Here is a 21,226-nt window from a genome sequence, read left to right as displayed (position 1 = left end):
ATTTTCCACCACTGAAGCTACATACCTATTACAGATCACTGGGCGGGACTTCACTCCCAGAATTAAAACTTAACGTCCATCATATTGCTTGAAAGCTACGCTAACAGACTCGATGGAGAGCGCTGATAAGAACCGAGAATGGTGAAAAAAGTATGTTTCAACTTCAAACTGTTATGGATGAAGGTGCTTTGTTTTTGGCTCTTTCTACGAGCTGCAACATAGCAGCGAGCTGGCTGCTGATGACAGGAAGGTCTGTTAGAATAAGGAGCAGGGGCAGACTTGTGTTGTTGGTGATTTCACTGTCACTGTTTGCCTATGGAACAGACACAGAGTCCATTTTCTGCCTTGAATTCATGATACCAATCCTTTTGGAAGAAATCTCAGAATCAGTTGAGGAAACATCTGTATGTGTTGTAGTAAATGTCTGTATATAATGCTGCATTTAGGTGCTGCTTGGGTGGCCCAAGTTTCCAAATTCCGAAAATTCCTAACATTGAGAAATGTTATTGTCAAAAGTTATATTTGAGCAAAAAGTTGATGTGCAATACTTGCACGAATACAAAGTATGTCATCATGAACAAAACGCAAAACCCCCTTGAGCAGGTGGTTCATGTGTATTTTACACTCAATCATACTGTACTTCAGCATGGCCTGCAGCTCTGTGCATTCTAGGAGTTGTTGTCTTTCAACCACAAGAGCCAAAAAGACACTTTCTGCCTTTTCTCGGTCAAGAAGGCACAAACTTTAAAAATAGTATCACATTTCTACTAAATATAAGACCCAATGTTAATACAGATTCATGTTTCACAGAGTGAAGTATCCCTTAAAACACAGTTAAAAACACAATGCTGAATCTTGAAATTGCCCTCATTAGTAGGCCAGACACAGCACACAAATGAAACAATATCTAAAGCTGTTACATCTCAAGCTTTTTAAGCCCTCTTGAAGTGGGGAAAAAAATTAATTAATTAATGACACTTAAATGTTGTCTTAATGAACCAATCAGTTTCAGAATTGCTACCAAGACGCATTAAAAGGAAGGCATATAAGCCATCAAGGAGCAAAATTGGTATGGATAAAATGCATTGGAATAGCAAGCTGAATATTAATTCCAAACAGTCTGCCTCTGATAGATCTCTGCCTGTAGAGAGTTTATTCTGATAACCTTCTACAGGGTCAAGGTGGTACTTGGTATTTAACATAAGTCTGTTTCTGTTAGATTGACACTTGACAGGAACACAACCCTTCTACACTGATCTAGGCTCTGAGAAAAACTGAATAAGTTCCTGAGGCCTTTCCATGGCTAAGGAGGTTTACATATACAGTAAAGTTTAACCTGTCCAACCTCTACAGCCTCCCATTGTTCCAGCCATGTGGAAAGATCTGCATAATTGACTGCCTTTCTGTTAATTGGCCAAAAAACTAACTATCATCATTCATTTGTATTGGCTGCTTCTCTGCTTTATGACTCATGTTGATGGAGCAATACAGTGTCAAGAGTGCAGAGTGTCAAGCACAGCTTAAACACCTGACACAGCACTCTCAAAGGGCACTATAAAAGTTTGTAATAGCATACAGATGACTAGACTGTGAAATACAAAGGCCAAATTTAGGACCAATCAGAGAGAGGAAAGAGACGGAAAATAAAGGAAATATTTGTATGCGATCAAGAAGAAGTGGGATAAAGGAAGAGATAATCAAAAAGGAATTGTTAGTTTTATTTTGTAACAATAAACGCCAAACAAAAGGTTAACTGGCTTAACAACGGCCTTACATATTAGAGCTGGTGTGTGCAGGTAGAGGACTGCACTTCTCATTCACTCATACTCACAGTAAAGCCTGGTTCACACGGCAGGATAATTACGCCGATTTTGGCCCCGACTCTCCCCTTCCGATAATCTTAAAGACGCCCCGATCATCATAAAATAATCTTATAAGATTATCCTGCCATGTGTGGTGTGTTGAGACTGCTCTCGTCTGGTCGCAAGAATGTCGGGACTGCTCCGATCTCAAATCGGGGACATTCAACATGTTGGATTGTTTTGGCCCGATCTCTCATCATGTGTGGTGTCCCCAGAGGGAAAAACCTGCATGAGCTTGTTGACTGTGACGCGTAGCCAATCAGAAAGCGAGGTGACGTAGTTGCGAGGAAACACCGGTAGCAAAACAACAACTACTCACCTTCATATCATCATGTAGCAAGTATAGCTCATGCTCCCGTTGTCTCCACTCTGTGACCGACGCCTCTTTTTAAAACGTGTTTTTTTTTCCAGATAAAAACACAGCACAAACAAACCCTATTGCATCCTCTTCGCCCGTTTGTTAATGGAATCACATTTGATCTCGAGAGGTTTTGCAAGATTTTCCATTTAATCGGGGGACGTTCACGAGTGAAATCGGTCGTGTGTGGTGTGTTGATGTTGCCGTGTGGCCGCACACCACACACTGTCCGAACGAAACTGTAAAACCTCTGATTATTTATCGCCATGTGTATGGTCTCTAAAGTTTTGGAACTCAGCCGACAATCTTAAAATCCTGCCGTGTGAACCAGCTTTTAGGTGTGCCTCAGAGGGTCAGTCCTTGGGCCACTCATGTTAATTCTTTACATAAAAAAATTGTTGAGTGTTGATTTTCACCCTGACAACCACTGTAACACTCTAGACCAAGCTTAACACTTACAATTTGCTGCAACACTTTTCAACAAAATATTTATCTTTTAAAATGTGTTTAATTACAGACAAAATAAAACCACCAAGCCTTCCTTTTTTATGTTAGACTTAAATTCTGCCTGTAAAAAAGAGTAGTTGCTGCCACTTCCATTTGTGAAAGGTGGATGGATGGGGATTTTTTATACATGCACTCCCTGTCTTACAACATACAAACTGGACACTGTCTAACACAGAACTCTGGGGTTCACCACTTACTGCTGATTCCTTCGTCGTGTTTTTTTTTTGGTTTTTTTTGGTCCAGTTTTTTCTGCATTTCGGAAAATATAATCCTCTCTCCTTGAACACTACTGAAAAGATCACGGTACAAATATATATAAATATATATATATATATTTGTACCGTTTTGTTCAGAAAAGCACAAGAGACTTTAGCCCTCACTCATCCAGAAACAAGTTGGTCTCATTTGATGCTTTTCAGAGGATGATAAATTACATTACATCTGGCTGCAGATGTTCTCCCTGAAATATTTTTGTTTTGGGCAATCTTGAAAAATATTTACTGTTTGAATTTGTTATTTTGTGTATTGGAATGTTTTATAATTATGTAATTGTAAATGTTGTATAGATGGCTGCTTATTATTTGTCTGAAACAAATTAAGTTTAAGGGTACTGCTGCCTGTCATCAAAAGATTAGTAGCCTTAAATGTTTTCCCTGGTCAAATACAAATTAATAGAAAATGATCCTTTGAAGTCATAACAGACAGGTAACTATAATCCACCCCAAATAAAGATAAATAACCTGTCCTCCTCTCTTTTTTTAAGGTTATCAGTGCAGAAGCCTGTCAAAACTGTAACCATAATACTATTGTCTTTCCAATTCCTTTGCTAATCAGAGCATTCTTCAGGTTACAGTTCATATTGCTCTCTTGTGTACGTATATTAGAGTATGTAAGAAAATATTTTCAACACTAAGGCCTGGTGATGATGCTGCACAAAATTAGCTTTACAGAGAGGAAACTGGGGACCTCCATTACCTTTCATTTGATCAGTGAAAGCCACTATAAAATCACATTTTATTTAAGCATCACATGCCAGCACTCAATGCTCAGAGACTGAAATTGAGGAACAAAATGTCCCAGATAATAAACACTGAAAAACTGGATACACAAAGAGGCAGCAGAACAGCAATATCTCATTACCAATAAAATGGTAGCATGTGCCCTGGAATAATACGTCTTTGTCAATCACATCCCTGATTAAGTGCCTCTTGAAATTCTGAGAGAAAACAAAGATGTCTGAATATGGGTTATACAAGCCTGTTCACAGCACTCACTTCATGCCGCTTGAAACTCATTGACTATAAAATTTGCAATTTAGAAAGAAGTTGACTTGACGTGATGTGTGCTATTTTCAAACTCTAAATTCTGTAATGACATCACGTTATTATGACATGGATAAATGAGACTCACACTACAACTACACATAGTATATTAACCTGGCTTATTATGTGTGGATTCAGTACACTTGACATACAGTACATATATAGTTGTGCATTAGATGGGTATGTTTATCGGAGAAAAAATGCTGTTCTTACAAAAAGGTTGCTTAAATTAATTGAGAAAAAAAAAAAGATATGAACAAAAAGGATTCTATCTGATAATTTTTGGTTAACTGTATTTATTTTTGGATATTTAAATACAAAACAAATCACTGACTTCAAAATTGCAGTATTTTTCATAACACTGGCATTATAGTCGATTTGTTTGTTGCAGAATTTACAGTTTAACACATTACTCCATAAATGATGGTCACTCGAACGCACAGTATGTAAAATCCACCGCCAGGGGCTCTCAATCAAAACAATAACAAACGAGGACGCTAGCAGCGAATCATAGGAACATTTTCTCTGCTACTCCCCCCGGTGAAATGAACTCTGTGTTGAACGTAATCAATACGAACGGACAACACGGACTTGAGAAATACAATTTACATGTCGAATTTGTCAAAGCAGCACACACAGTAACAATCTGGCAGCTTTTAGTAGCAGCTCCTGCTAGCTTATGTAGCGTTCTTTGACGTAACATCCTGTATTTCCTTGGCAACGATCAACGCTTCCTTATGGAGACTGCCGACAAGACACAGACTGTAACAACTATAAAATGACGGATTTCTCTGGCTTTGATAACTGTTGGAAATATTTGACAAAGTGCAAGAACACAACAATAAAATATTTATAACATGGTGTTAGTACAATTTCAATGAACTTGTTCAGCTTGTTAACTCTGTCAATATATATCAATTAAATTTGTATACCATCTAAAAATAACTGATTCTAGGTTTAAGTAACTGTAATAATATCTGGGTAAAATATCTCACGGAAGCAGAGTAAGGCTGGTATTGGGAAAGAGCTAGCTGTCTGAGATGGTTTGTTAAGAAATGAAATGTATGTTTGACATTTACGAGTCAAGGTGATGTCTTCTTTAAGCCTTATACAGATGTACCCAAAGTGAAAAAGAATATGTGGGATGTACCTTTCAAGAGCACATAAGCACATAAGCACATAAGGAAGTTTATCAAACAGGAAACTTTGTCAGCTAGCAAAATTGTCAATGTTTGTTGTTTTGATTATCTGACCTCGGCTGGAATAAACCATAAAATAATCCATAATCTGTTCTGCTATTTCTTCATTGAATTCATACACTGGAGACAGCTAGAAACTTAACACATGGGTTTCGTCCATTTTTAATAATTCTACATATTTTATGTGAACATTATCAACCAAATTCTACATATTATAACTTGAAGTCAAACAGCTGATGTGTAGAATTGGTTATCTCAAATAATCCCAAAACCAACACTAGTGTGATGCACGACTGTGGTACGTCTCATTTAAGCTTTTTGTTTATGCATTATTTGTGATTTAAGTTTGCAACAACTAATTGAATTGAATTGTGACTGATCATAAATAATCTTAAAGCTGATCAAGACTGTATCTTTTGTTTCTGGAATGACTTTTGTCCATATTTATGGTCCATTTGAAATGTGACATAATAATGTATTTTATCAAACACACGTGAAAACATTCCTTCAGAATGTGTCAGTAGAATACTTAAAATGGGTTAAATGATAAACTGACCCAGGGGTCCAAAGTCATATGGTGGCTGCTCTGCTTTGATAATACTTTGATAGGAATAATAAATATAGAGCTAAACTGACACCTTGTGGCAGACCGTTGCTATTACTGTGAGAACATAAACAACGCATACTGTATGTACCTCTATATACTTCTCGCCAATCATGCATCTACACCTTTCTTTCAGATTTACAAGTTAACCAACTTAGCTCTACAAGTTAACAGCTTGTGTTCATAATGTTCAGACAACATACACTGCTCCTGAAGCTGGATGTTTAACAGTGAAAAACTGTTTACATTAAAGTGCATGAAAAATGCCAAAAATTGGAATTTGAGGTAAATTTAAAATCTTACAGTTGATAAAATGCTGTTTAGTAGGAGAAGTTGCTGTGATAATTTAATCAGATCTAGTACATCACCAATGACAAAGGAACACATTGATTCTGTTGCAAACTACTTGGTGTCTTGTTGTAATTTATTTCACTATATTGTGGCTATAAAAATCTGTGCATTGAGTAAGTTTCAAAGATTGTAAAAAAGGTGCACATTTTTTTTTTCTTTAAATATTTTACGGCTGCATAAAAAAAAAAAAAAACTAAGATATAAGCAACTTGTTAAAACGCAAAATTAAGGAGTTTTGTGTTTCAAATAGTGTTTCTCTCCTCTTTGTTTGAACAGGACATCAGAGAGGTGCTGCCAGTAGTCATATTTAAAGTTAAGACACCTTTAGTGTCCAGAACCAGGTAAGACCATGAAATCACATACAACATTATTATCATGTGAAAACGTATGGGTCTCCGAGGAGCACTTTGCATCAGTCACTTCTCAGTGCAAGATGCATAGTTAAATGTAAAGTCTGCTTGTTTAACCTATTTATCAATGTTTTTGAGATATTAAGAAACCTTTCCTACATCCTGATCCTGATGATAACACTTAGGCATAAGTAAGTAAGTAAGTATTGGCTGAAAAAGAGTGTCCTCCAATACCAATGTCATAAAAAATATGTATAGTATTGTTGAAAAAAATAATAATGCTGACATTATGCTCATTGCACTCTTTGTTTGCACAACACCGTCGTTGTGTGTTATCGACACAGAACAACTTACATCTGCTTTTTAGACAGCATCCATGGGTCGAAAATAAAAACTCCACAATTTCCCTTGCATAATACAACACTGAAGAAACCAATGTGCACTTACAGATAGTGTCACAGAAGTAGGTCATGTTTTGTCCAGTAAAAATACAGATTTTAATTCCAAATGAAGCTTGTCGTCACTATAAGAGTGAGATGGGGTTTTGACAGTTTAAATGTTTGTCTTTCTTCAAAAATGTTATTAATGGGATTTTTTTTTAAAAATTTTAAATGGTAAGTATGGTATGGTTTACTAATAAACATGAAATAATAATGCTGGCAGAGCCTAAATGAGCTAATGTACTCAACATGTAATTATTGTTGCTTACGCTCAAGTAAATGTGACAAATGTTTCAGAAGTTGGCAAGTAAACTATGGAGAAATACAGATCAAACATGCTTTTACTCACGACAGCAGTTGGAGCAGCAGCAACCACGCAGTAGAGGATAAGAGGAGGGATGAAGCTGGACTCCTCTGTGCCAGGATACGGCTTCATGAGCTCAGCATCATTACAGAAGAATCCTTGAACATGGACGCTGAACAGATCCGTGCACTCCATGTAGTAGGCCAACAACACCGTGCCGGACATGATGACAAGCTGGAAGAAAAACATGTCGGAGAAGATAGAGCAAGAGAGGAAGTGGAAATAAAGTAGGAGAGGAGGAAGAAGGAGAAAAAAAAGAAAAGAAGTAGGGGAAAAGGGGACTTGTTAGATATAAATCCAGTGTGCTGAATGTTGTCCTGCAAGAGTGAGTTTTCAGTGCTATTTATTTAAGGGACTTGCTCCTTGGCTGTTTCCTTAACATCACTCTAGTTCTATCTAAGCGGTACCAGGTTTCAACACAAAACAACCACATAAATCCTGTAAAATCTTCTCTTTTCCTCTCTCTCTCTCTCTCTCTCTCTCTCTCTCTCTCTCTCTCTCTCTTTCTATTTCATGCACACTTGTCATGTACAAGCACCCCACCATCACCATCACTTACCACCTCCTCTCCTCCCTCACCCCCTCATCCTTTTATCCCTCTAACATCGTCTTTTGTCTCTGGCCTCCTTTCGCTCTCTATCCAGAATTGGCTGCAGGCGATTTTTTTTTATAAATATATATGTATGTGCTATCCTTAGTCACTGATAAGAAACCAACTCTAGAATATAAAATGTAAGACACTGTGAAAGGAGGCTTTTCATTTGGTTTCTATAAATTATCTTCATTTGTATAATTCTGCCACTAATATGCTTCCTCTGTAGCTGGAACTGTGACTGGGTTTAAAAAAAAAAAAAAAAGGAAGTGATGGGGTTCTAGAAAGGCTTCCAGCTGGAAGAAAAGCCCTACAACGTCATTTGTTGTTCAGGAAATCTTCGTCATGCAAAGGCACGAAAGGTAAATGTAAATAATTTTGCATGCTACGTTTAGAAACAGCTAATCAGCTTTATTTTGTAAATCCAGGAAAAGGAAAAGTACAAGAACATCAGTCTTTATCAGTTTTATAGTAAAAGATCAAGAATGAGAAAAACATATGCATACAGGGACGCATGTCTGATTATCACTTGAGATTTAGTGGCTGGATATGACAAACTGCATAATATTTCTAAACGTTGTATAAGAGTTTTATCCGTAGTATGAATGGTTACTGATTTTTAACAATGGCCATTTGTAATAGTTCTACCCAACACTAGATGTCACTATGCTACAGCAGAATAGTCTGCATGACATCAGGAGACAAACCAAGGATAAGGATATCAAATTTCCACTTAACAGTGATTAACACTTATAAAAAACAAACAAACAAAAATCCACGTCTAATTGGATACAAAAAAAAAATATCCAGCCTGCAAATCCGGTCAACCAAAAATTTGTGACTCTGAATTTGCAAACGAGCTAAATATTCACAACTAGAACAAATCTAAGAACATTCCATTTTGTTTGGTGACCCTTTTTTTGAGGGGGGGGGATGGCAAAAAAGTGGAACTTTAATTAAGATGAATGAGGTTGTTAAAAATTCCAACCTGGCAAAACAATCTATGACGGACACATTAAAATAACAAATGTTGACTCACTGTGCAGGGGGATAATAGTGTTTATAATCAGCTTCTTGCAAGCAATAGCAACACTCGCCCCGTGGATGATTTACTATGTTACTACAAATAATTACAACTCTTATACTCAGTCTAACACCGCACTACAGGTATACTGAATATTAGTTTCAATCAAAGGTCAGTATGGCGTAATACAAATAAATTGTATACATATATTTATATGCAAATGGAGAGTACTTGAACCACTCTGGACAATATGTCTGATGAGCTTCAGACAGAGATGGCAAAAAAGCAACGGTGTTTACTGAGGACAGGAGAGAAAAGTTGGCAGATCCTGCCGAGTGACAGATGGTCATGAGGAGATGTCCAGGTGTGTGTGTCTGGGTGTTGGTGTGTGTGTGTGTGTGTGTGTGTGTGTGTGTTTGTGCCAACTGTTTAAATTACACTATGCTTCTTAGCAATATTTTTCTTTTATACAATTAACACAGATGGACCATGCTAGGGAGAACATTTTTTTTCACAGTTTGCCTACATTCGTATCTGTGCTGCTTCTAGAAATCATACACTCCCTTCCCACATGATGGTCAATGGTCACACTCCAAACTTAAGGCATATAACGTATAAAATGTGTGTTTCAGTAAGTCTTAAAATAATTCCCTAGCTTCTTAATCTTAAAGCACCTTTTTTTCAAGACAGGCATGGGGTAATATCATGATTTCATGTTCTTCCACAAACAACAAGTTCCAGCAGGATAATCTGCTCAAACATTATGCACGTCTTCTCTAAAAAATATGCTAATTCTACCGCTTGCACAAATGCCATGTAATACCTGGGATCACAAAGCTTTAGCTGTCATTACGAGTAAATACCTGTGAAGGGCAGTTTAAAAAGAGATGTACACCAAAATACATGTTGTGAAGTTTGTTATTAAAACTAAATTAAATTAATTTAATTTGACCTTGAGAATTTATTAGCATTTGGAAATAAAGTTTGCCTGAAGCTTAGGAAAACATCAATTAGGTATGTGTTCATTGAGCAGCCTAAATAGTAAATGTTGTGACTATAAAACATTGGTCAAGTTAAAAAGATCAAAATGTAATCAAATATTTTCTTCGTCATCTCTAGTAATTCTCTTAGATATCTTTGATTTATATTCTCTCCTCCCACTCCACACACACACACACAGACACACACACACACACACACACACACACACACACACACACACACACACACACACACACACACACACACACACACACACACACACACACACACACACACACACACACACACACACACACACAGATTATTCTCCTACAAACTATAAATCATAAAAATCTATACATAACTACTGTAGTGAGGTAGGCATAATAGAAGTCATCAGGCAGAGGCAAATTACCAGAACTGGCAATGAGGGACACAAATAACTTGTATGGCCTGATCTTACCTCTCTTCTTTTGTCTCACCTGCAGTCAACAAACTTTAAAAGAGTTCTGCCAAACAACACTATTCAATAATAAATATTAAAAGAAAAACTTTGGTGCAGTGAAACTCTGGAGGCTGGAAGCTATTTCTGTGATTTCTGTATGAGGTTGCATTGTGTGGCAGTTTAACAACTGGACAAGTGTCCCTTTCACAGTAAAGCATAACTTGTGGCTCCATTATATTCACTCCACAGCCAGTGTCACGCTGCATTAGCTGTGTGAAGGCCAGACTGAGGAGACTGGCTGTCGTAAAAATGGTAATACAAAGTAACTGCAGCACACCATTATCCTTCTTGCTTGGAGGGCATGATTCTCCTTTTTTCCCCTACATCCTTGGCCATTCTTATGCTGCAAATCTACTTCTGTTGGTTTTTAACAAGACACACTTCTCAGCACCTTTTGGAATATTATATCACATCAAAGGAGTATGAGACTGAAATCATTTTATACAGTTGCCATTTCTAAATCAACTACTTAAAATGTTCTATGTCTAATAATACTAAACTGTTTTTGTTACATTACATAACAGCTACAACCAGTGCTTTTCAATTAAAGCTGAAACAACACACGGAAAAACTTCCTCAGAGTTAGAAACAAGCAGGTATGCAATGAGCATAGTGGACCCCCATGTGGGATCACAATGGGTTGCCTGAAATGTATATTAATTGATAAATAAAAAATATATTGTATTTTAAAATATATTGAATACATTTTTAAATTATTATTAGTTTACATGCAGAAACTTCAGGAGTGATGGGAGCATAGCTTTAACCCCCCAGTAGGAGCCTACAGGTGGATGCTGAGCACTGGAACAGGTCAGAGCTGGCAGAGGAAAAGAACAGACCGAGAGAGAGAATGGAAATCTTGCAGCTTAAATGGATAGCTCAGTGGACGGAGGGGCTGTCAGGTGTTTTTTGAGAATGAGGCATGTCAAGTGTGGAATCAGTGCAGCTTGAGTTGACTGTCTGAACTGGCTTGCAGGCATTGTTTCATACACCCAAAAAGCCTAAAGTGATCTAAAATTGAGGTTTACTACATGACCAAAAACAAATGAATTGTTACCAAATAGTGGGATGTGTTTTGGATTTTTGGGGTTGCCAGAGTTTTGTGAAGTCAAAGTGGTGTCACAGGCCAAAAAAAGGTTGGGAACCACAGGTATAGAACATAGTATTAAGTATCTAAAGAGGCAGATGTTTTATTCAACGGGGTAGAAAGAGCAGTACAGAACTAAAAAGAGCAAGAAAAGAAACCATTTGTTTGATGTAGCTGACCTACATTCACAGGGTGGATGGAAAAACAACTAATATATAAGCTCTGTCTACTGGATGCACAGGGTGTGCTGGATGCTTAACATAAGAGTTGAACCATAAATCACATTTGTACTGCCTTAAAGATTCCTTACATTTCAGTCAAGGCCAGAGTGAGACCATTAACTTTGTCAAGAGTATCGGATGGGTGAAAGCAGCACACCAGACTCATATCAGCTAGTGTTTGCAACCACAGAAATATTATGCAGTATAACTGATGTTGTTGAGTAAGGCTGACGATGAACACTAGGCTACTGTCTTGGCACATACAGTACCTGAGACCTACCTAAGTGGCTACCTAAAAGGCAGAAGTCACATAATAAAGTCCAACTTTAAAAACATACATTATCTTTTTTTGTAGGGATAAAAACTATTGCCATTGGAAGCCTGTCATGCCTAAGGCAAGGAAATGTGACCAAACCATAATAAGATGTTGTCCTACTTTTTACATCTGACTCTGCGTATATTCATGTGACCAAAGTGGCCTTTTCAAGCATAAAGTCACAATCGATAATGTCGAGAAAAAAGTCATATAACTGAACTTTATTTTGCTTTTCTTGTGGATATGAAACAACTTCATAATATACACTTTTGAAGGGTTGAAAATATTTCTTCAGCTTATAAATCAACACCTAATTAAATTTTTACCCATCATTCTCCTCCTCCAACCCTCCAAATACTATCTTTTTTCTTTCCTTCACTCCAAAGTCTTTTTACTGTCAGTCAACACACATCTCCTCCTTCACACCATAAAAACAACCAGAACAATGTTATATAATCCAACACCAAGTCCTACATTTTCATTTCCCTGTCAAGCTGTGTTAGTAAACTAGAAGAAAAGACTGACAGATTCTGGCATCTTCGTCTGGCTTGCCCGGATTTAGACCTTAATGTTGCACTTCTGTTTTAAGGTGACAGGGACGTCAGGAACATGTATCCTACACTGTATTGATAAATCATCACTTCCTTAAATGGGAATATGAGCCCTGAAGCAAGACATAATCGTTTTCATTCATAATCTTTCTAAGCGGATATTATAAACCAGTTATATGCTTCAAATGCATTGAAAAGCCTGACCCAGCTACTGTACAAAAACGTATTTTTTTGAGAGATTTTTTGGTTCATTGAAATGTCACACTGCATTTTAAGCCATAGGGGTATCAGCGGGTCATCCAAGTTCTATTGGCTCTGACTGTTGTGGATTCCTCCTTTAAACGTTTCTGGCCCAAATCTATAAATGTTTAGCAATTTGATCAGTTTTGCACCACACTAGGTGAAGTAAAACAGAAGCTTTGTTCAAAGTTCTTGTAGTTATGCTGTTCAAAATTGCAACTTAACATATTTTCATACAGACAGAACCTCTTAATGTTTATGTTATAGTAAGTTATCCGACTTAGAGGAACAAGTGTGTTGGATATTTCCCCACTAACAAATTGATTCAGGTTTAAATAAAATATTTTTGGTACTGACCCAAAAACAGTTCATTTAAGAAGAATGTGTGATTTTCTTAAATCATGGATTAACATATACATAGATGCAACACACGTACCTGTCGTTTCAGTGGAGATTGCAGGCATGTGTTCTGCCAACACTTCAATATAAAAATCAGGTTTAATTAGAATGTGCTTCTGTGTTCCAGAGCTAAATTTAACATGCTATTCCCAAGATAAAAGCCCCTCTTTATAAATCCCCAAGTTGAAATCATATTGCGTCAGGGTACCCAACAGAGAGGCAGAGCAACATCAAAAACGACCAGTCTCTATGGGATTGTTTTTTTTGTTTTGATATGATGACAGCCAGGAACATTATGACACCACACTGGTAGATTTCATAAGATAAAAGAGTTACATTTTCTCTAATGGTTGACAGAAGAATTTACCCCAACGGTCAAGGGATTTGTTAATTTCTTTTCATCCTGTTGCAGGTTGGTTTTAGGCCCCTCCCAAACATTCACAAAAAGCCAGGTTTATGTTTAGCATATGAAGTCTGAACAAGTAATGAAAGATTAATGAAAGCCTGGGGCTGTGGGTATTATATAATCTCATCTATGGGAATGCAAAACACCTCACCTCTCTTTAATTAATTTCTACTTTTTTTCAACATTCCTCTCGTTTCCTGACTTTTTTTCCCTCTCATCTTCCTTCTAATCTCTTCTCTTGTTTTTTGTCCTTTGGGTCCCATCTTCCTGTTGCACACTATCTTAGGCCCTTTTCCCTCCTCTTTTAATTATTCCCATCCCAGTCCCCATTTCCTTTCCACAGTCGCTCACATAGTAAAGGAAGATGGCAAAGAAGATCACATCCATGCTCAGTAATGGATAGAAGAAAAGCAACAAGTTTCATGACTACATAAACAAATCACCATAAATAAGCATCTTTCTCGTCACACTCCCTCAGGCATTGAACTGCACGACCGAGCTGCTCCAATCAGGATGCTTTGTTCTGGTAGTTTGACCCTCTGTTTTACTCGGTTCGTGACTGGCGAGGTGAGTAAGAAGAAGACACAAAATGAGAGAGGAAACAAAGGTTGAGGGAATGGGGGAGAGAGAGGCAATCAGATGGAGTGAAGGATAAAGAAGGTGAATGGAAGGAAGAGTTCCTGTGACACCATGACAAATTAGAAGAGATGAGGGGGGAGATTGAAGGCGGGAAGGAGCTTAGCAGAGAAAGGAGGGGAGAGAGAAATGAGCAAGTGTGGATGTGACAGAGACATCAAAGAGAGGAAGAAAAGGGAGACTGGGAGATGGATAGGATGCCTTTGAGAGCTGCTTGTGCAGAAGAGAGGGACTCACTTAGTAATGAAATTAAAGACAGCTTACTTGTCTTTTACAGTAGGTAGTCGTGGCTGGGCTTGGTGTTTAGGATGGCACAGTCCAATGGTGGAGGCTACAGGCATTGGGAGGTGGTTGAGGGGCACCACACTCTCAATGGCATGCTCATGAAAGGCGTAAAAGTGTGTTTTTCAAACTGAACAAGTTTGAACAAGTAGACCAAACTGGTCTATGAAGGATCCCTTATTTGCGTCACATGTTGTCCCTATTCTTATCTTGATGTTATAAGCCCTCACACTTAACATCAATAGCTGCACCACAAGTAGAATACACTGATTATTACCGCCAAACCATTTATTTACAAATGCAAATTCATTCAGAACAGACTTTAATTATTATTCTCCACAAATAAGCTAACAATCATCACAAACACAGTGGCAATAATAATACATAGCTACAGTATACATGTGTTGATTCCTGATAACACTTTAAATTCTTTGGATACATGTTTTTTTTTATGCTTCCATTTTGTTGGTTTTTTGTTTTGTTTTATTAACTCTCGCTCATGCTGTAATGATGGGCTGTATGCAGAACTGTTAGACTTTAACTACTTACAAAAAAATCTCAATTCTTTTTTTGGATGCCACACATCAAATCTTTCGATATGATGGGCCATTTAGGATGCACCGGGTGGATCCTTTGTTGGCCTGGGTAAAAGAAGGAGCATATTTACCTTTGATGCACAGCTGTGACATAATCAGCCTTCAAAGAATGCAGCCCTTAAACTGGGCCATAGCCTTAAAATAAGCGGCACTTCCCTTTATAAACACAGAGAAAGGGGGCAGGTCAACTGGTACATACAATGTTTTCTTAGAAAGAGCAGCTTTATAATCTCACTAAAAGCTATTCATGATATATGACTGCTGACATTTCCTTTTTCTTCATCTGATGTACAGACTGATGTTCATAAAATTAAAATCATTATAAGCCGTATCCCTTATGTAAACATCTACAAGTCATTTTAAAGTATGAGATAAGTGGTTGTTGTTCTTTGATCTAATTGAATAAACATGTAGTGTGGTTTTAAAAGATGTTCCAAATTTCAAGCACCACTAAACTGTATACACATCCTGATTGTAGACTTTTCCACCAACATGTGGCTCTGAGTGTTACCAACATAATGATTATTTACCTATTAACCCCCCTCGAGTTACACATCCTAATTAGACAAATTGCGCAGCTGTGATTAGCAATGTCCAACTGAGCGTGTCGTGCTGTGTTCCAGCCAAGACACTTGAAAGCTGTAAATGAGCACATTGCTGAACAGAGATGGAAACAGAAGGCCTTTCTACTGAAATGAAGGACTTTGTGATGCTAAATCACGTGTCTCAGTCAATAAAATAAAATATATTACAGAAGGGTACTTGAAAACCGCATGCATTCACAGTTTTTGTATCTTTATTAAGAGTCTTATTAAGAGGCTGTGTGGGAGTAAAAGAGATGACACAAATGAGATTTCCTATCATCGAATATATAATTGACTTTTTCTGACAAACAAATTGGGTTAGACGGTGCATCACGTACCAGAAACATCAGTGATGATGTATCAGAGGCCATCTGTATACTGCAAACCTCACCAGTATTTAAGCTCCCTCCTATTACCATTCTTGACTTAAGTTGGTTCACAAGATGGCACAGTGCCTCCAAGTCATTCTGAGAATAGCTCATATCTGACAGTAAACTTGCAGTGTTTAAAAAAAAATCTGATTTTCATGGCTTAAAGGGCTGTTACAGCAGACGGCATGATGGGGTTGCAGTGCTAAAGGGCAAAGTTAAACTGTGAAAAATCAAATTGTCAAACAGAGCATATTGCGTAAAATTAGAAAAGAAATTATCTCACCACTGGAGGCAAATTTTACTTCTTGCTCTTGCTCTATGAACAACACTTTTTTTTTTGTTATTCATATCTGACTGATCAATAACTCCAGGGCTACTTAGAAATACTGAGAAATAAAAAAAGTAGTATATTTCTGATTTATTTTTTATGAAAAAAATAAAAAAATATTACCTCGAGAAGACCTCTGGTCAAAACGTGACTAACAAAAAACATTTTTTTGTGGCAGTGGAGCAAGTAGGCTATTTTCTTCCTTAAGAAGAGGAAGAAGATGGGAAACATAGCCACATTTTACTTATCCTGGACGGTATAGATAGACTCACCAACAAAGCTGACAATATATTCATTTATGGAATGAAAGAGCATGAAGGAAGGTTGTCAGATAATCTGACAAAAAGGTCAGTCAGGAGGAAGGCGTGAGATGAGAGAGACGGTTAGGAGCATGAACCCTCAGAGTAAAAAGTGTGTGAAAGAGAAAGAGCGAGAGGAGAGAGTAATGCATGGCCTCCTGAGACATCTCTCTGATTAAGGGCTTTCAGCTGACATGGTAATTAAATATGGAGGAGCAGCATAGTTCTAATTCACACTCACACACACACTTAAAGCTAATTCCGAAACTTCACGCTCTGGTTAACCGAGTAAACTTTAGCATGAAGAGGTCATGTGCTCATGAAGATCTGTCACTTCAATACATACACACAAACTTCTTATTTTCATCTGGATTATAATGTATATCAAAGAAATGTACATGTTGTATATTATAGTACAGATAATCAATCATACACATGCATGCGCACACAGCCTTTACCTCTACAAAGATGAAACATGGTATGATGGAGTAGCTGCGCAGGGTGTTGTTGGACGCCATCTTGTCTCCTGTCAGGAGACGTCTCCTCTCAAGAATCACAGCCGCTCACTCTGTAAGGATGGGAACAGAAAGTGTTAGCATTCATTAGCTGAAAATCACTAAAATGCACCAACACTTGTCACTTCAATCATTATAACAATCTTTTTTGTTTTGTTTTTCGTTAAGACAGAGGCTTCACAATACATTAAATGTGATCGTCATTGGTATATGAATGTGTGCTTTAGGAATAGGAACTTTAACAACTGAAATCAAATAACAGAAAACATTTTGTTTTGAGAACAAATTCTAAAAGCTTAGTCTCTTCCTCAGGTTTGTTGCGCCCATTCATCTTCACGTAGTTTGTTCTCATTAGGAGAGAGAACTCCCATAATTCCTTGCCAGCCTCTATGTTAGCTTTTTGTTTTGATCAAGAGCCCTCTGGCGGTAGAATTTACATCATGAGCATTTAATACTCTTTAAATTCCTTATTTTTGGAATCTGTTATTTCAGAAGAAAATAATCCATAAAGTTAGACTTTTATATAAGGTGTTACACAACAACCTTCTCACTCCCTAGTGTTGATTGTAGGGCTATAGAATGAACGTAGAGAGGGGGATGTTTTGTTAAGAACATAGAAGTACATCAGGTAAACAAACAGCACATGTTTCTTATGAGGATTACATTTGTTTCAAATAAGAACAACCTTCATACAGCCCCGCTGGAAGCAGACTATTATGTGCAAGAGGGAAAAGGTCATCTGTCTCGCTTAGCTCTAACAGTTTATTTACACCTTCATTGAAACAACAGTACTGAGGATAAGTTATTTTAAAACTTATGCGATTTGATTTTATAGAGCCTTGATTCGTAAAGCCTGAGGCTTAATTAGGGGCATGGCTGAGTTGACGAAAGGAAGGATGCATTGCAGCTGTGTGCAGGGAGGCTTAGCTCTAATATATCATTATCAATATGTCAACCCTCAGCACACACTCTACTGGGTGCCCATCTTTTATTACCTAACCCTTTTGATTTTAGGAAGATTAAGGGTTATTCCAACGTGTGAGGTTAGGTGGTGGGGGGCTGAACTGACTGACAGTCAAGTTTGCAGCTGTTTGTCACATAGCTTAACACCCTGTCAGAGGGTGAAATGTAACAACATCCTGAAATGTAATAAAAATGTCTTAACAAAACCCAAAATGTAATAACTGGTCGATAGCGTAACAAAATGCTGAGCCCAAAAACAAAACTTTTTGCTCAAAATGTAAGTTGTTAGATTATTAGGAAAACAATATTTGGCCTGTCTCATTATGAAATAACAGCAAAAAGTTAGTACGTTTTGGGATCAGCATTTTGTTATAATATTGACCAGTAATTTTGGGGTTTGTTTCATTTTTTTTTATAACATTACAGGTAGTTGTTACATCTCTTCTCTAGCCTGATGTAGTGAAGAAAAACCAGGTCGCTGCTCTTGTGGACAACCAGTGGTGATTCTCTGTGCCTTTCAATTGCCCCTCGGGGGTAAATAAAGTTTCTTGAATTGAATTGAATTTCGGGCTCTATCAGGCCCAACACAGCCTCAGCTCTTAACCTGCAATAGGTTGACAGAAAGTTAGTTTGAGATAGCAAATCAATGTGGCGACCGACATTTATGGGCCTCATGAGTCCACTTTGGAAACCAATTGGTTTTACACAATCTATAGGCATGTGTGCCAGTAACTGCTGGGACCTTTTTTTAGGAATGTACTTGTGCTTTTGGTATTCATAAAATGTTTGGGATATGCAGAATGTCCCTTTTTTCTGTGACCTTTTTTTAAATTCTAGATGTATGTAGAAAAAGAAATCTGTACCCGAGCCAACCAGCGATCCATTCACACTTGAGCTATTTATCCTTGGTCTCATTGGCATAAAAGGACAAGCAGAAAAGCTCATTTGACCTTGCTCTTTTCCAAATTCCCAATGGGAGATCAAAAGAACTCCCAGAACAGCTGAAGATTTAATCCTTCTGTTGAGTTCTGGGTCTAACCTTGAATGCCCTTCCAGTCAGTTGTGCCCACAATCCCACTAAACTGGGTGGTCTGGAGGATCACTAGCTAGGCAGCTTTTTACTGGAGCATACAGGAAGGAAGAGTTTAAAACTGAAACTACTGACGCAGGAAGCTTTCAAAGCTAGTTGATACTTTCACGTTGCTTTTTTTTTTTCCAACAAAAGTAACGAAAAGCTTAGAAGTCATTAAATGTGCAAAAAAGGCGATACCCATATATTTTATGCTGCAACCAGAATGTGTTTGGTACTTTTGTTGGGTAAACGACTTAATTGATCACATTTCTGTCAATTGCCCCCCTTCGAGCTAAAGGCTAGCTCTCTGAAGAGAGAGCCTGTTGTCCTGTTACATTAAAATATGGTTGCATGTACTTCATTTTTACAAATTCTGTTTGCTTCTTGTTCCCCTCTCATGACAGAATATTTTTTTAAACGTCTAATTTTTGAATGAAAGACAAAAATGGTAAACTAAAAACCAGTCCAACTTATATGTGGCTGAGAGCAACCAGCTGACTTCCACACTGATTTGAACTCATCTCCCTCACTCACACAAACCCAAATAGGTTCACACAAACACACAATCTGGGGCTGCTTCCGTTCTTCTTTGTCTTCCTGTTTCAATGCATTTCATTATGCCTTCTCATATAGTCATCAACAACGACATGCAATTTCTCAAAAGAGTTAGCTCATTAGAGAGACCTGATGACTGTAAAATATAAAATTACTTTTTTATTTTACTGTTCCAGCCCTGGATGACACAGAACAAGTTTGACACTCACTCATAGCATTGTTTGACATTGCAGAGAGCAGTGCAAGCAGGATGCATTTTGTAGTTTCAGTGGTTGTAGATCTGGGAGGTTTTTAAAGTGGTTGTGGAAATCCTGACATCCAGTATCTGCTCTGTAATTTATGTTTTATTGGTATAACTTAGCAAAGCTATACCCCCTGCTGATATTCAATGCTTATAAATCTGCTATGGGGCTGTAATCGTACTTAATTCTTCATTAAAAATTAATGCTGTGTCTGATTAAAGCGCTCTCTCTCCCTCTGTGCAGTTCTGAATAATAAAAAGAGGAGTGTGAAGAGGAATGTGGAGGGGAGGAGGTTTGTATTCAAGCCAAGTTGTAGAGAAAAGAGAGAAAAGTAGAGTGTTGCAAACTATACTTTTAAAATGTGTTTGAACTGATGCTTTTTTACCCCCTGATTCTTTAGATTAGATAATAAGTTTGACTTCATTTCGAGTGTGATTTTACCTAGCTATATGGGTTTGCAACCTCAAAACAAGTTTTGTGTGTATTTCTTGTGTTAGCACACGCAGTACTTGTCAAAAAAATAGCAAAAAACGTAATAAAGTCCCATTTCCACGCTGGCTTGCTCTCGCACTGTCTAGGATTATCTAGGCCTGAGTACAGCTACCTCTTGTACGTAATAAAACACATGTGTGGTGTTACGTTATCATTAAGTGTGCATAATTTACAAGCTAGCGGACTGCGAGAAAAAAGGGACTTACATGGCTATGCTTGGATCCACGGATCCAGAATAGTTTTGAATCAAAAATCGTTGCTGAATCGAATCGTGACCCCAAGAACTAAACTTGAATTAAATCGTTAAAAACCCAAAGACTCCCAGCCCTAATCTAAATGAACATTTATGCTTGAGCTAAATTTGCAGAAAAATGGTAATAAACAAGACAGTGCTGTAATGTCATGGACATAAACTGTGTGTAAAGTGCACAATTGTGCCTGATCTGAATTCACAGCACGTAACAAAAGGAACGTTAAAAATGTTTCTAAATGCCATACAGTATGATCAAGGTTGTGACAGTCAACTTGCAAGATCATAGAAACCTCCGCTTCAAAGTTATATGTTAATCTGCAAAATTGAGTGTTTCAGTCCAAGAGTCGTGAAAAGAAGCT

General features: G+C 37.6%; 1 protein-coding gene across 2 annotated transcripts in view; it reads right to left on the bottom strand.

The window, feature by feature from the left end:
* plppr1 (phospholipid phosphatase related 1) overlaps window positions 1–21,226 on the bottom strand; it is a 58,512-nt gene that overhangs the window by 14,756 nt on the left and 22,530 nt on the right. For both annotated transcript variants that reach the window (XM_079365184.1, XM_079365183.1), the window contains exons 2-3: window positions 17,234–17,343; window positions 7,343–7,531 (exon numbers count right to left, since the gene is read on the bottom strand). In XM_079365184.1, the coding sequence (XP_079221310.1) occupies window positions 7,343–7,531; window positions 17,234–17,293 (249 nt within the window). In that variant the 5' untranslated portion in view covers window positions 17,294–17,343. The remainder of the gene's footprint in view (window positions 1–7,342; window positions 7,532–17,233; window positions 17,344–21,226) is intronic.

Source organism: Symphodus melops, assembly GCF_947650265.1.
Source record: "Symphodus melops genome assembly, chromosome: 16".
Lineage (NCBI taxonomy): Eukaryota > Metazoa > Chordata > Actinopteri > Labriformes > Labridae > Symphodus > Symphodus melops.
The sequence above is the reverse complement of the archived record's forward strand: the minus strand, read 5'-3'. Positions and strand labels throughout refer to the sequence as shown.